Below are 17,666 nucleotides of genomic sequence, written 5' to 3'. Positions count from 1 at the left end.
TTTTGAAAATTAAATCTCATAATAAAAATTAAACATAAGTTTTAGTAGATAACTAAAATAAATCAGTTATTTCAGTTTACAAAAGTTTTTTGATATAAAATCGAATCGAACCGATATAATTTCAGCTTTTAAAAAATTTAAACCGAATAAACAGAATATACAAAAGAATTAATCAAACCGAACCGAACAAGAATCGGTTCGTTTTGGATTTTGGGTTTTTGAAATTTTGCTCACCCCTAAATCACATAAATGAGGTAATATCTCCATATAAGGAAAATAGAATTGAAAAGAACAGAAATGAATTGAATGCTCCATAGGCAGTTTATCCGAAAAACCCATTGTATATAATATATATATGTGTGTTAGCTAGCTAGCTGCTAAAAGTATATTCACGAAAATGATCATATGTAAAGAGATGATATACTTGATGGTGTGAAAATTGGTTTATTCCATTCCAAAAAGACGGATAATATCTAAAGAATCCTTCTGGAGCCGAAAATGTGGGGACTATGTATTTTAGCATGCACCTGCTCCATTGATGCTTCCCTTCTCTTCATTGATATTAAAATATGGTATTTTCAAATTGCCTTTTCAGGTCATTTCTTTTTCTAACAGTAACACTAGTATTAATCAATGTACTTCCTTTTTTTTTCTTTTCTTGCTGCAGATTAATCTCCCACATGCTTCAATCCTATCTTTTTCTATTCTACAAGCTCAATTACAGGAAAGGAACCTGATTCTTGCACTCATTTTGCCTCTAACATGGGTGTAGGAATCATATATATGGTCAAATAGCTTTTTGATTCATGAGTGAAGGCTCTTTTTTTTCTTTTCTTTTATGGCATTAATTGGATCATTTCTTCTTTTAGTTTTGTCTTTAAGTACATCTCAAGCTGTAAATTACTACTATTTGAACAATTTCTTGCTTGTACAAAAAGATCTAACTTGCTTTGACTCCCACCTACTCCATGAAACCATTATCTGTGAACGCACATGCCTGTATCAGTGTAGTTGTCTGCAACAAGTGAAAATCATTTACAGGAAAGGGTCAAGTAGTCAAGTAAAAAAGTAATAAAGAATTGGATTGTTCTTTTTTCTTTTCAGGTTAACTAGGTCTTGATTGGAATTGAGATTACCACCAAACTGAAACTCACTGGTTATCCAATTTAATTTTTTAAACTTATTTCTCTAATACGGAATCAGTATTTCTGAAAAGAAATTTAAAATGTGCCCATGGCGTAATTTTGTGTCTTCGTAAATGCTTGATCCTTCGTTTGCATGGAACTTTCTATAGTGATGTATCCCTGATGTGGATCTAAAAATATCCATTGGGTTTCTTAGAAATCATGTGCTTCCACATGTATACTGTACAATTATCCTTCAACAGAAACAACTCATTCTAAATTTTTAACTAATGTCTTTGGTTAAATCTAGAAAGATTCTAACAACCACAAGAGCTGTGCCCATAATATAAATATATTGTCTATTTGTCTTACACAGTTGCTTCTACTGCAGAGTATCTCACTTTGCTCTTGTCGATTAGCTAAAGAAAAGGCATTAGCACAAAGAAAGAAAGAGAATAGTCCACAACTTGGTCTGATATTTTTCCTAGGCTATATAACAAGATTATCCTTTACCTTTCTGATGAAACACTCCAAGTACACCCTGGAAATCATAAATCAAACCTACTATTTATTTATAACGAAATTTTATCTGAATCATATTTGTTACGCGAACTTGTTGCTTTCTCTTTCTCTCAGAAATGTATAATGTTCTCATACCAGAGCTGAAGCTGATTTCTTGCCAAAATCAAAGAAAATGAAAGGTGGAAAAATATTAGAATATCATCCATGGAATCTTTTGTGTATGATTGTGCTCTTGTCAACTTCGCCAATGAAGAAACATCTCTATGTGCACATGGCATTTGGTACAGATGGACCCAAAAGAAAATATAGTTTCTTTTCGATTAGGATGAGAGACTGATGTATATCTCATCATTTCTTGTTATTGCGTAATGCATTTGAACGTTTAATGCTTCATAAACTTAATTAGCTCTATGAGTGCAAATTTTAAATGTTGCAGACTGCAGTGGAAGTTTGATACACATCACTATCTTGTCATTGAGTGCAGATGATAAAAATGGGGAAAAAGAAAAACAAAACCTTTTTATTACAATAATGACAAGGGCACTCATGTCTCGAGCAACTTGAGAAATCAGTATTAAGTTAGAAAGGACCACTACGTAATGAAAGTTAGGTTCATGCATATCCATTGGCCATTGTCAAGAAAAATTATTAGGAGCTGAAGCATTCAGCTTCCAGTGGCCGTAAGAACCATAAAGAGGGTATAATCTCTTTGCAAGAATATCTCTGTGGGGTTTGAAAGCTTTTCAATGGGTTGATGTTGAAATTTCATAAAAACTATTTACACAAAGGCACATGATCTTGATCAAATAGGCACACAACAAGTAGGGCAACTAAAGCTAACAAGCATTAACTTTTATAATATCAAATACCGTAGATATCGGCAGTATAAGCAATAATTCAGGGCTGTTAACTATGAATAAAGCAGTGCACAGATAGACATTCAAGCCTAAAACACGATTTGCACATGCCAATCTGAGAAGGGCCAAAGCAACTTCGTAAATAGATGGAAATCAGGCAGTAAGCAACAACTTCGCCACAAATATATTAATTTTTTTCTTCTGTTGAACTTGGTTCCTATTCATTATACTGTGAGAGCAAGTAAGAATATAAATGGAACAGATGAAGGATCGATATTCGTATAATGCCACGTAAGCTTTGGCTATATATATTTATTGGAGTTGTCAGGACTGTGAGAGCCTAAAAATAGTTGGACCCCTTGACCCTTCTTAGTTCATTATATCCTATTAGTGCTCCTTTCACTATGGTTTTTGAGGCGTGATTGGTTGTGGAGCCTGAGTCCCCTTGTGCACAAAAATAAAGATGGGTGATTTTAGTAGGTACCTGGATTCCACCAGTGGCGAAGCTGGGTTGTGAGGAAGGGGGCCAATCGCCTGCCTTAAGTTCTGAAAAAAGTTTATTATATTAATATTTTGTAAGCTTTTAAATTTAACCTTTTAAAAGATGACAATTGCCGCTCTTAAATTTGATAAACTTGAGCATTTACCTCTTTAATTGGGTCCAGCAATTATTAGTTTGTCTCTCTTGATTTATTAACCTGACTTCGTCACTGTTTTCCACTTAAAATTCTCCATTAAAATTGATCATCCCTCTACATCAATCAATTCTTTTAAAAGCCATGTCCCAAATAGAAAAATCAGAATTACTGCTTTTTATGTGATTATCAGTCAGTGATTGATATATGGACAGCAACAAGAAAGCTTGTCTAACCGAACGTATATATATATATATATATATATATATATATATATATATATATTTGCGATCTAGTCACAGGGTTTCACTTCTCACAAAAAATATTGCTGCATGGAGCTCCATAGTTTTGCTGCAACTTTGTTCTGCAAATTTTGATTTCTTTGCTAATTCTGCAGCTCTTTTCATCACCACAGTACTGTTTCTCATGAACTCTGACATTGTTTGAGCTTAACGATGCCTTTATTTACAAATAAACTGAAGAAAATAATTAGGTTAGTTTAATTGTGGACTGATCGCATTAACATGAGTATTACTCGCCTTTTTCTATTGTTTATGCCCTCTCAACCTCGTCACCATCAAAGCCAATTGACACATTACATAATTTGGTATGCGTCAAATTATTATTTTTGCAGGGGAGATACGTAAGTTAGAGCCACATATTCCTTCCTGTATGTCCTTTTTCATATGCATAAAATATATGAGGTAGTGCCGGTTCATATAAGCCAGAAGTTTCGGCCAAGTAACAATGTAATTTTCAGGCAATTGAACATATCTTTTTCTTTGTCCAAGAGAAAGACATATCCTTCTCGTTACTTATGGTAGAGACCCTGCCCATTAACATCTCCTTTTTTTTTTTTTTTGTGCTGATGCCCATTAATATATCTTATCATCGTAGAGATTAACTGATATATTATTTGAAAAAGATAACTTTTAATTTATTCTTTTATCTTTTGGTTATGTAAAGATTTCCTTTCCATCGTGCAAACTGTAAGGTGTAATTGCATAAAAGCTTACTCTTGCAAATTGTAGCATGCTCCTCATGGGACCGTCATTCAACTTCTTGTTGTGAAAGGAATTGTTGAAGATGGGTATTGCACTAGACTTAGGTGGAGAATTTCATGCCTCTCAGAACATTCTTATCCTGCAAGTGTCGGCACCACTATTACAGGATTCTCAATGCATGCCATTCATGCAAATTCTTCGTTAATCAATATGACATGAACATATGAAAATAATATTTTACTTAATTAAGGAATGATTCGTATAAAACATTTCGTTTCTTAATTAGCAAGATATGTTTAAGAAAAGCAAGAGCAAAATAAATAATAAACTCATAAAATATCTTTTCTTATCTTAAATATCAATGGTTAATCTAACTAATCTAGAATGTATTTGGTACGATCTTTGTGATTGATAAATTACTGCTTCAAGAGTTTTAGTGTAAGTGTATACTCAACGCTGAAACTAAAAACTTTAGTTTCATTTTATCTATAGTTTCTTTATATTTTTTATAACAAAATTATATAAAAAAAGAAGCATGTAACAACCGATTAGTGGCGCCAATCAGTTGATAGGTAGCTTATAAAGTTGATATGTACTAATCGATTTCATACTTCGTTCTATGGTGTACCCCTAAAAAAATAAAGCAAATAGAGACGAAGACCAAGAAGTTCATGGATTTACCTATTGTTGGGTAACTATTCTATTTGGTACTAAATTTTCCAATAAAGGGATTCTAACCAACTATAGATGACGTGTGAGTGGAAATAGAAATATGCTTTTACAATTTGCTAGATTGGACATCATATTATTAGACAATTTAATTAATTAAGATTTGAATTAACATTTGATAATGGGGCATTCAATATAGCGAATTCAAACTGATTGATATTCATCAAAATAAATCGATATTAGGCTAAAGTAGAAACCAAAAAGAAAAAGAAAATTAAGGAATTAGTAGTAAATAGAAATATAGTAGATGATAAAAGATGGGGGAACGGAAGAATCTCATGAACTAATAAAACAGACAACTAATGACAGCATTTAAAAAAAAAAAAAAAAAAAACAATCATTGGACAGCTAGCTAGAAAATTATATAACATGATCGAATTCTTTTCAGGGATTTGATGGCAATGCATTGATCTATTTATGAAGACACTTTTTGTGGGAAAGTCGAGACCTCAGTCGTCAGAGAAAAAAATTAATCTATGATCTTGGAAGGCTCTTCAGTGATCAATGAATTAAGTGAAGTAAGAGAGTGATCAAGGGCTTAACGAAATTATGTCAACATAAAAGACATATACTATATGAGATGAACCAATGTTCATCATCTGATGTAGAATATCTGACCTAAATGATGGATAATTCCCACTTATAAGTTTTTAGAATTTTTTATCATAATAACTTGGAACTCGATACAAATATTAAAATAATTTTCTTTTTAAAGAAAGAAAGAAAAAAGGAAAATGAAAGAAGAGATTGCCATATGTGGAAAATATCCACCGAAAAATAGACATACCAGAGGCAATTTGCTGAAAACAGCTAATCTGAAAGTGCAATTTAGATGGAAAATTCCATCACCGGAGATTCGCACTTAGGTCTTTCTGGATCCATAGGTCCTACAGTAGAAGTGATATCCTTATCTATCCACCGATTTGCAAGCCATTTTTCATGTGGGGAAAATCTAAAACACTAAACTATCTGATTACGTATATGGTCGTAATAAATTCATTTTTTCATAGCCATTGCTTTTGCTGGATTCGTTCAAATATATCTTTGCAGTGCCAAACTCAGGAAAACAACTGATAACCTACAGAATGAATGATCACAAGTTCTAGTTTAAGTGTGGGGTCAGTACTCATCTATGCAACCATTAATTGCTTTAATTGATACCACTGTAGCAGACTATGATTAAAGATCAATTTAGATATCTCTATGCAACTGAGGCAAATTTGGCTTTATGTTTCTCTGCTAATTCAAAACGATGATTCTTGCTCTCTTTTCTGGATTTTGCTTTGGTACTTTTGACATTGGACCGCATTAAAATGCCTTTGATACGTGTGATAAAAAGGAGATAATATTAGAAACATTATTCGGATACATGTTTCAAGCTAAGCCCACAAACGTCAGTGTGACCATGTGCAGATTTTGACTCTCGGTGGAAATCCCTGATATGCAACTTTCTTTTTGTATATGAAAAGTTTGCAACAATGGAGTAAAATACATATGGTTTATGCGTGTTGATGCTCTAGCATTAATTTTAATATGATATAGGAAAAGCTCTCGAGTACTAATGAAGAAAACGTTCGTCTTTGAAGGTCCACTTGGCGACGCCATCTTTTAATCAACAAACTTTGAAATATAGATCAGTGATTAATGATCTGAGAAAGAAAAAGAGGAAAAATATCATATAGCTGGGTACTAAGGTTCATGATTATGATGATCACGCTGGAAAAAGTTACTGAAATCAACCACCAAATAGCCATTGCTAGTCGATTGTACGCAGGTATTGGCAAAACAATGGACAGGGAACTTCCCGTTAACATTGTGAAAACTGTCAAAACTGGTCTTTTTACTTTGTAATTAGAAAAAGGTGCCTGTCATGAATGAATAATTGAAATGAATTTTAAAATTGACATCAAATATACCCCTAATATAAATAATCATAAAATAAGATAAAATAAATGTATTATGAAATTTATATAGGCTCATAATGAATGCTGTATAGTATTTTCAATAGCGAATGGATGAATAATGTGTAAGAACTTGCTTTTAAAAGGAAAATAGGAATCTGATTTCTTTGGAGGATGGATTTGTAAGAATTCATTTATCCCAATAATAGAATAATAAACTTTGTTCAAATTTTATTTTTCATTTCAGTCCAAATCAAAGGGGTTTCAAAAGTAATTATAATATATAGAGGAGAACAAGTTGACTAATTAATGGATAATTTGGATAAATCAAAGAGAAAACTAACCATTCAATCTACAAGTGTTCGATCCTTAAAAAGTGTAACTATAATCATAAACCTTTTAGTTTAAAAAACTTATATTATCATAGCCAGTAATCAATAAACTTTAGAACTAAAAGAGTTAAGAATGGTCCCCTTTAGCCTTTCTCACAAAAGCTTGGGAACCTTCGCACGATAAAACACTTTTATTAGTGGAGAATTCTTCTTTATTATTATTATTATTATTTCCTTTTCCTTTACTAACGTATAGCTTGCGTTCATATGACGTCTAGCTTGTGTCTATGTAATCCATATTTTCGTTGCAGGTATATATATATATATTTTCTTATTTGGTTTTATCTAAATGGAATTTTGAAATTGAAAGAAAGATGAGTGGTGGCAATGGTAGCCTGCAGGGACCTCTTCGCACCATCAATACATAATGACACTTTTCCTTTCTCCAGCAATCATAATTAATTTATAAATTGTTGGTACCTTTTATTTTTTCTTTAGAAATTAGAATCCTTTATCCACTACGGCGATCAAAGTTTGTCACTGTTATTATTATTTCTTTGTATCTCATTACTTATTTTTAAATTATTGTTTTTGGGTAGAACTTTTTAAGACTAATAGATATTCACGTAAGGATTTAAAAATACAACAGGTTTTAGTTGGACATTCGATAGTATTTCTGAAGGTTCGAAATGGGAGAAATTGGGCCAAACCCTAATACTCCAATGACTGTCATATTTTCAACACTATCGCCAAAAACAAGAAGCCAGGGCATGCAATTGCAATTTCCCTCCGCCCAGCAAGGAGACCGTTGGGCTAATCCAGGTGCCTGTAAAGGCATCTTCTTTCCTTTCCAAGGCCAGACTTTCTCGACACTTGATTTTCCTGTTAATGCCCCTTCTATATGAATGTCTGTGTATGTATGTGCTATGTACAGTGTTGGGGTTTGGGCCCATGGACTCAAAGTTATTCCTCATAGGTTATTGCACCCTGACTGGATAATGGTTAGGGCTTTAGATATTAAAGATTGTATGGACTTTAATTTTAAATATAAAAATAACATATTTTATGTATTAACCCTAATTAGATAACATAACAGAAGAAAATTGGTATCTCTCTACCAATCCCAACAATATATGATTGAACTTGTCTGTCGATTCTTAAGTTGCAGCGGTTGAATTCTTTCCTTAAGAACCCTTAAAGTCCATTCCTTGTTTAGGAAAATGCTCCTTATTTAAAAATAGCAAAGAGTCCTTGTTTTAAAGGAGTGGAGTTTAAGAGGCTTTTGAGATATCTATTAAAAGTAGCTCTTAGATGAATCTCTTACTATTATGTTTTCTCTTTATTGCTTCCTCTATTTTCTCTTTTTTTTTTTAGAAGTGAAATAAAAATTGTTATTAAAACAAGCATAATTTATTAATTAATAAATTATACTATTAATTAAATATTTATTTTAAAATATTATATTAATTAATAAATAGTTTTCTAATTAAATAAAGGTTCTGATTCTATTCTAAAAAATTATATTAATTATATTTTAATATTATATTAATTAATAAATTAATTTTTTTATTAGATAATAATTATGATTCTAAAAAATAACATCTTAAATTATACATTTAATATTATATTTAATAATAAATTAATTTTTTAATTATATAATAAATTTTAATCTAAAAAATAATAACATCAATTATATTGGTAGTATTAATTTATATAATACTAAAATTAATATTATTGTACTAATAAAATTTTAAAAATTAAAAAGGACATATAAAAATAGTTAATTTACTATTATTTTTAAAATATTATAAATTAGTATTAAAAATTAAAAACTCTATTATATTAAATATTAAAATTTTATTAGATTGTATCTACCAATTTAATTTTATAATCGAAATAATAATAACGGTTGTGCAATGTATAGATAAATAATTAGAATTTTTTAGTTTTAAATATCTATCAATCATCCAACACAAAAATATAAAACACTTATAATATATGTTATTTTTTAATTTATTGTTTTGTATACATCAAGTCTAATTAAAAAAAAATCAAAATCTATCTTTTATAGTTATTACAATTTACAAGTCTATAAACTTTCTATTTCCCCTTACAATATTATTAAGACAGAAAATCCCTCAAGTATTTAAAAAATCAATTGAAGTCCTATCATTTGTTTTATCTGAATTTCACTATGACCTGTTCTTAAAAAAAATCAAATAAAACCAAATTGCTAAAAGAGTTAATATATTTTACTTAGAATGTGACATACTTAAAATCCAAAGCAGTGATAAATATCCACAAATCACTTACCACCTCCGTTATTGTCAACACAGCCATAGAAAGATAATATAAAAGTAGAACAGTTTAAATGGAAGCAAATCGAAGTAAAATTAAAAATTAAACAACCAAATAATCAAAAATTAACATAGAAAAATCGCACAACAATACATAGCCAACATGCATCATTCATCAACCACCACTCCGTCGCCTATTTCCTTTTACTGAAGACGTCTAGGCAGATAGCTGTAAAGTTATCCGCGACGGGTTATTAAGACTTTCTGTGGAATTAGAACCACTGGATGATAATGGTGAGAAAGACGACATTTTTATTTGGTTGTTTGTTTTGAATAGTAACAGACACACGAAAAGATTCAGAAAAAAGAAAAATTGCGTTGCTCGTGATTTTATTTGTTAATTTTAATTTGCTTTCATCTTTTATTTTTTTAGTTTCTTTTACTTTAGGAGAATATCTTTTAGTTTCTCTTAATTAGTTTAATTTAGTATTTAGTATTTTGATTTTAATTTATTTAAAAAAAAAATAAGAATTTAGAGAGAGTCAAATGTCATTATTTAATTAGTTTGAATTCTTAAATAGATTCCATTATGGAAATATCTTTATTCATAAACTTAGTTTTAATTGAACCTTTTTTTAAACATTAAGGGTGATATTGAGATAAAATAGATGATGAAGGTTTAATTCACATTTTCAAACAATTGAGGGCCTTTTTCTTTATATCTTACTTATTATTATAACTTAACTCCTTATTTAATTTAAAAAATTTTACTTCTTTTTTTATATATGTATTTAGAGTTAATTTAGAACATATCTCCACAATACCTTTACAAATAGCAAAATAAACTAATAAAAAAATTATAGAAATATATACAAATTTAAATTATGTGTCAAAAATAAGTACATATATCAAAATAAAAATTATATATGTCAAAATTAAACATATGTATCAAAAATTTTAGTAAAATATATATAAGGAAATTTATTACATAGGTTTTGTGTATATCCCTACTTACACGGATAGATAATTAACACATATTCATTAGTTTAAAATGATAAAACATATATCAATCACCAAATACTAAAATGTAAAATACTCATATATCGCGTCAATCTTCTATTAGTTAGTTATGATATATACATTAAAATTAGATAAAAAAATTTACTGTATATAAATATATTAAATATCTATTAATATAATATTTAAGCAAAATAAAACTAGACAAGAATTTTACTACTTGTAAGAAATCAAAACCAAAGCAACTGGAGAAGCTACCCGCCAATTTACAAAATACAAGCTGACGTCCATATTCATTCAGAAATCAGATTGGCGTGAGCCTTCACAGTGCAATGAAGGTTTGGTGACTTCCAAGGCAGACCAACGTGTCTTCTTTCACCATTTAATTAGCAAAGAAATAAAAGTATAGATGAAGACAGAAAATCCTTTTCCATAAACATTAAATTTTTGGCATACGCTTTGCATGATATTATGCTGGAGCAATCAATAACGGACAGCTTAGGAGAAAAACAAAATTAAATTTGGCCTGAAAAAGGTCTTGAGGAAGTTAATCATCTTCATCAGTAATTGTCCAAGTCATATCGTTCTCAAATATCCAATGGCAGACTTCAATCCGACCTGGACTCGAACCCAGAGCCAAGAAAGCACCATGGTTGGAGCTCCAAGCTGAAGTATCTAAGTGGCATATGGCAGTGCCCCAGTTGATATTGGCCTTGCTATTGGCATCCAATATTTCCGCTTCATAAACTCGAACTTTAGGAACAGAATGACAGTAGTAGAGCAGGTGAGGATACAAGCTCTGGTGACAAGATACTGACTTGGTTACTCTGCCTCCATTGATCCCTTTCACTCTTCCTATCAGTATATCTTTCTTTGCTCCATTGATGCTCTGGGTTGTTCGGACGACGGCATTCCGACCTAGAACAGATGTGGCGAAATCGATCAAGTCCTCTGCTGAGACTACACAACGCTTGGTCTCGCCGCGGCTAGGCGCTCTTTCCCTTCAGCAAGAGCATCCAAAAGTATTGTCTCCATGCTAGGATTTTCATTCGCATGGAATATTTCCTTCAGCTGAGCTATTCGAGCTGTAGAAATCGGCAATTTTGAGGTGATGGATCGAGACAGAAATGACCTTTTGGGCATTTTATCTTTAAAATCAGGCATCGGCATCACTGCCCTTCCTTCAACATTGATTCACGAAAGAATTTTCCAGGCTCCACCCACTTATTGGCAACAGTCAAGTTAGCTGAGACATTGTATTTTGCAAAAGTAACCCCCTTTTTAGCGTAATTGTTGAAATTTGTTAATCCCTCGTCCCTATATGTATTGAACCCAACCGTCTGCTCTTTGGCTCCCTCCCCGTAGCCAGTGAAATTGTTTCCAATGATGCCAAAATAACTGGCAAACTTGACATTCTCTTTCTTTGAATTCTGGGCATAAGATTTAAACTTCTCTGAACCAGTAAAGGCAAGCTCACTGTAAGCACTGAAACTTTCTATACCTGCATTTCCTCCATCTCAATAGCTTTGAAAAGAGCTCGGTACCTGATTCCCGTCAAGCCCATAATTCTTGTAGGTGTCAGTATCTTCATGACCATTCTCACCATAACTTGTGAAATTAGAATCAGCTAGACCCGAGCCCACATCATATCTATCAAACTCGTTCGCGTCTCCATCTCTATTCTTTCCATAACTACTGAACCATTCGACACCAAGGTTAACACTCTCCACATAACTTGAGAATGTGTATTCTCTTCCTTTACTGTCATCAGCATAAGACGTAAATCGGATATTTTGGAAATTCACACGTTCATTGTACTTCTTGAACTCTCCTTCACCTCCAGTAGCACCAGTGCCATATGTGTTAAAAGTGGTCATCGCAAGGTTTGCATCAGGAGCATAACTGGAAAACTTTTCTTTACGATCTTGTGCATTGCGGCTGTATCTTCGAAAGTTATCTCGTGCGAAATTGTCGCCAGGTGAGTAGTTGTTGAACGATCCTACTCCACCAACTTGACCAGTGCCGTAATTGGTGAAATTCTGGTTAAGATAGGCGGCAAAATTGGAATTCTTTTCATGTTTGACAACACTCGGTGAAATTCTGGAAGCAAAAGCGCTTAGCAGAAGAGGAGAAGGCGGGGAGGTGAGTGGAGAGAGCGTTTTAAGCTGCAAGTTGAGCAAAAGTAGTAGAGCTAACTGCACTCAATGGAGAGGCCCTGGAAAGAAGGAATGGAGAGATTGGCGAATTGGTGTTGATCTGATTGCTCCAATGAGGCATCAGTGATGCTTTCGGAGTGAATGGATTCTCTTTGGGAGATGACTCATTGGCAATGGCATATATATAATTCACCTGAAAAAGAAAAACGTGAAATGATTAAAGTACTGGTGATTATAATGTTAGTACATAATGCTTGTTTTGTTTATACTAAATTAAGAATGCAAGTGAAATGAATAGATGAGAGATGGAGGATAAGATATCTCTACATGATTGAAAATTGAGACAAGGAAGAAGGTGGAGAGGAAGAAAACAATGGCGCCCATAAGACGATCGATAATTTCAAACTTCTGGCAATGGCAACAGAAGTGGGCATCCATTTAAATTTATTTATAATCGTTATTTTCCCTACTACCATAAAATATATCTAACTTTTCAGAAATCTCTAAAATCAACTTTCTTTTAAATATTGGTTTTTAATTTTATTTTTTTTTAAATACGGTGTGATTGTTTTTTACTATTTTTAATTATTTTATCAAAAAATAAAAATAAAAAAAAAAATTCGTATTTTTAATAAAAGAATTTAAAAAATATACTTTTTGATATTTTCCACAGTAAAAGTAAAGAAAATTACACCATATTTTTTATAAAAAAATAAAAGAAAAGGTATTTTAATTATTTTTCCTAGAATAAAATATAAGTTTGGATCTCTATTAGGCCGTCCATGGTCGGTAGGCTGAGTGAGGAAAGAGCATTGTTGGTTAAAGTAAGAAAGAGCCGGAACAAAACATAATAGGAAATAGCCAGGATATGAAGAAATATGGTGAATTATTCTATTGTTTATTTTACTTTATCACCACTTTGATGAAATTACATTTCTTTCATTATTAACAAAAATTAATTTATTCCATATATAATAAAATTACTACTCTAAACCCTAAAAAATAACACTTAAAAATAGTAATAGCAATAAATATAATTACGTGTAGATTAAATTATAAATATTTTTTCTAATTTAATTAAGATATTGAATATGCAAATGTATTAAATTAAATTTATAAGATAGTAGTTTACTACTCGTGAAGGCTTCTATACCTCACAATTAATAAAAAAATATCACATGGATGAGTGTTGTAATTTTAATAGTAAATTATTGTCATGTACTCCATTATTAAAACTAGTCAATATATATCAATTATTTATTGATTTGATAAATAGTAAAATTTTAAAAAAATTAATTGCGCTGGGTACAATATTATAATTAAATTAATATATTACAATTTATGCAAGTGGACAATTTTACTATCAAAATTAGTTTTGGATGCATCATCCAAGAAGAGAAATTATTAAATTGGCATACATCTATATGGTTAATCTAATGATAAATGGATATTTTAATTTGAATTAAGTGTTAGTTTTGAGTCTTCTTTTCCAAATTTATAATAGAAGCATGAAATTAGTTTTATTATTTCATGCATATAAAATATCACTAAAATCAAAAGAATAATCTAATTACATAAAACGTAGAAAGTCACTGGCTCCATTATATAATCTCTAAACATACACATGGGTATTGGGATACTAAATTAGTAGTGTTAAAATATGAAAAGATATTCTATTGAAGCTCTGGTAATAACTAGTCGGCGATTAACTTGTGGAATTTGTCTGAATAATTACTTCAGCTCATTCAGCTGATAATTTGGTCAAATTTCCACATTAAGCTAAGATTGACATCAAATAAAAATGTTCATGAAAATATCTGCTCCATTTGGAAAGAAGCCTAATCCTGGCAATGTTTTTGGCAGTTAAACCTAAGTTCCATCGGGGTCACTCGTCACTCAAAGGCCAACCAGAGAAATTCATAATAATAGATTGATTATCATTTTTCAACCAAACATACTGTACGCAGCAGCAATTAGGTTATTCTTTTGAACTGCATATACCACGTCCACCTATGAAAGAAAAAAACAAGGAACGGCAAGCAGAAATCTACATGTGGTATAAAATTTAAGCCCATGGATGAAAGCTAATGATAATACTTGTATGTGAAAGATTAAGCATGCAAGAACCATAATAACTTAGTACTGCAACATACACTTGATAGATTTATATCTACGCTCACATAGCACAAGTTCAATTACTGTCCAAAAATAGATAGATTGCAAGCATACCAAACCAAGTTTCCAAAGCCAGCTGCTTCAACTCATCAATTTTACAGCCATCACCGTCTGTTTGGAAGTCCAATCAAAGGGTTCTGCTGGATCTGCCGCGAAGGTAAAAGCAACTTGTGCAGTACTAGCTTGCAGATTTCTCTTCCTAAAAGTGAACTTTCACAGGCATTTTGGACAACACATGTCCCATAACCATAATTTGCTTTGCTGGAGTTGTTTTTATTCTCAGATCACCATCTAGTAGGATGGCAACACCGCAACTAGTAGTCACTCTTCAACAACGTTCACAAGTTCATATTCAATCAATGATAGGTTGTTATCTTCCTTCACAGTAAAACTGGCAGGTTCAGTCACTTCAACACGGCCCCACTTGTCCACAGCAAGTCTCATTGATCCTTTAAACATGTCAATCTTTGCATTGCGAAGTGTTACTGTACTTCCCTCTTTCATTAAATCCACTGAACAAGAAGATAATTAAGAATATCAAATTATGCCATCTAAATGAGGAAAATCTTAAAAGAGCTATGCAACTTTTGGATGATTTTACTTTTTTGAGATGCAAATAATAAATAATATTTATCATGCTTGAACTACTGTACACACATATACATACACACATATTCTTAATGGTTTATTTCTATTTTGATAGAAAAACAGATTCAAAAACCAAATTTCTGTTTCTGCCACAGTATTTATAGATCAAAAGCACTTCCCAAAAGTCTAAGCTCATAACTATACTGCTATTTTGAGACAAAGCAACAGATCTTAATGTGTTTCCTCAAAAATTAGAACCAATCAAACTCCAGCTTTAATGTTTTGATCTTCTACACACTGTCTAGACAACAAAGCAATAACAAACACACACAAAAGAATGGATTATTCCTATCATGAATATCAACAAGCTCTAGGGCCTGTTTAGTTTAATTGTTGGAGATAGCTCAAAACCAATAATTTAGTGTTTAGTTTATGTTAATGAAATTAAGATTATCAACCTATTATGTTTATTTGATGATTGTATGCATAAAGTAGCAAAAGAAACTATCAATTAAAAATGTGAAGTTCATTTTTTGTATGTGCATAATGAAATAGCTTTTTGCTGATAAATATGAACATCATATATGCATACTTCATGTATTCATATTTAATACATAAAGTATCTCCAATCATTATTTATTAGTTATTTGAAAAGAAAAAGGAGAAAAAATAACTATCAACTAATAGGAAAAATCTTCAAGCAGCATGCACCCTATTAGTTATTAAATACTGTAATCCTTTTAGTGTTTTGTCGTTAACGAAAAAAATGAGGTTTTGCTTCATTCGAAATTTATTAAAATTCAGGAGTATGAACTGGCATTAATACAAATGTTGACAGGATTTCTACTTTAGATTAAATGCTGTAACCTAATAGATAAAACTCTGGTTGAGGAACAAAACTAGAACTTGCTGAAAAAGATGCTTTAGCTCATGCCAATTGTATGCTCATTAAAATAACCTAAGAAATACTGAAAGGGACAAATAAACAAATTTGCAATTAACTGTTAAAATTGAATCCAATTAGTTTTAACTATGTGGCATAACTACTACCTATTCAAGAACAAAAAATAGCTATATTTTTTGAAGAAAGCCGAGACAAGTAAGCATACATAGAATGAATAAATTTGTAAATTTCCATTTTCAGAACATTGAATAACTCGACGTGAATAAGCCTCAACTTAGACACATAAAGAAGAAAAGAAAATACCTTGATCATTCCTAGCAGTAAAGATAATCATTCCAGTCTCATCTCCAACCAAGCATTCAGCAATACGCATTTGGCGTATTTGAGGACCATCAGCACGGCCCTTCTGCAAGACCATCTTTGTACTAACGACCTTCACAGTAAGAGTATGCCCACTAGTTCCCGGTCGCAGCTGCTCAACCTTGGTGAATACAGGCTTCCTCAATCCTTTGTTTTCTGCCATTTTTGCAAAACCTACCCAACCAAGAGGAAGAAAAATACACATTAAAATAGAACATTTCATCAATCACAATGAAAAAAGTAAATAAAAATACAGAATTCGTTCCAACCTTGTGCAAGTGCAATACCTCTATCTAGATAAGCTAATTTAGAATGAGATTCCTATTACAGAAACTAAAACATCCCTAGATTATTTAACCTTCCACACAAAAATCAAAGGTCAATATAAACTGACTAATCTAGCTAAGAAAATTAAAAGAACAGAAATACAAGAAAACAAAAACTAATGGAGCCTCATATTTTGTAATAAACTGCTCAAACTTACATCTTAAAATAAATAATTAAAAATATATATACTTTTTCCCTATTTCATTGAAATCATAAAACATATGACACTAACTCTATGTCAGAGCCAAAATAATCTAATGCGTAAAACAAATACAAACGTTTCCGGATTAAAAAAAAAATCAGAGCAGATTAACAATTAATTCAACACAGTAACTAACAAATCTCGCACCTAAATACCAAATTTGCATGACAAAAGCATCGTCATTTATCTCTATACCGCATAAAATAGCCGAATTTCAAAGCTAACAAAACAGATCGGTAAGAACAAGATCGATCCCTGACAATAACACAGTAACATCACAACTAAAACCCTGATAATAATAATTATCAATTATAACAATTACGCAAAAAGCTATAGATTAATTAAATTGATGAGGTTAGAGAATAGAATAGGGTTTGGATTTACCTTTTTCAAATAGAAATTGGGACTTAGAAAAAGTGAGAGAGAGAGAGAGAGAGAGAGAGAGATCTGATTACAGACAGATAGTGCGGCCGTCAGGTGGGCTAAAGTGAAGAGATGGGTTATAGTGACGAGTAAATAGGGACCGTTGATCTTGG

General features: G+C 31.5%; 2 protein-coding genes across 3 annotated transcripts; both read right to left on the bottom strand.

The window, feature by feature from the left end:
- Positions 1-10,561: 10,561 nt before the first annotated feature.
- Positions 10,562-12,785, bottom strand: LOC8282606 (polygalacturonase 1 beta-like protein 1; the record flags this gene model as incomplete). Its single annotated transcript, XM_015723128.3, is given in 4 exon segments — positions 10,562-11,420; positions 11,423-11,593; positions 11,596-12,515; positions 12,517-12,785. Coding segments are annotated over 4 exon segments (1,815 nt in total), but the record flags the coding sequence as incomplete, so codon positions are not given.
- A 1,867-nt stretch (positions 12,786-14,652) lies between these two features.
- On the bottom strand, positions 14,653-17,666 carry LOC8282605 (uncharacterized protein At4g28440). 2 transcript variants are annotated; one of them, XM_015723171.3, is made up of 3 exons: positions 17,515-17,666; positions 16,545-16,775; positions 14,653-15,261 (listed from the first exon to the last, which is right to left on the bottom strand). In XM_015723171.3, the coding sequence occupies exons 2-3, from the start codon at positions 16,762-16,764 to the stop codon at positions 15,071-15,073; spliced, it is 411 nt and encodes a 136-aa protein (XP_015578657.1). In that variant the 5' UTR covers positions 16,765-16,775; positions 17,515-17,666; the 3' UTR covers positions 14,653-15,070. The 2 variants fall into 2 exon arrangements, with proteins under 2 accessions (XP_015578657.1, XP_002525380.2); XM_002525334.4 differs by lacking the exon at positions 17,515-17,666 and adding an exon at positions 17,278-17,370.

This window comes from Ricinus communis, chromosome 7 (assembly GCF_019578655.1).
Source record: "Ricinus communis isolate WT05 ecotype wild-type chromosome 7, ASM1957865v1, whole genome shotgun sequence".
Lineage (NCBI taxonomy): Eukaryota > Viridiplantae > Streptophyta > Magnoliopsida > Malpighiales > Euphorbiaceae > Ricinus > Ricinus communis.
This window is presented reverse-complemented; position numbering and strand designations above follow the sequence as displayed.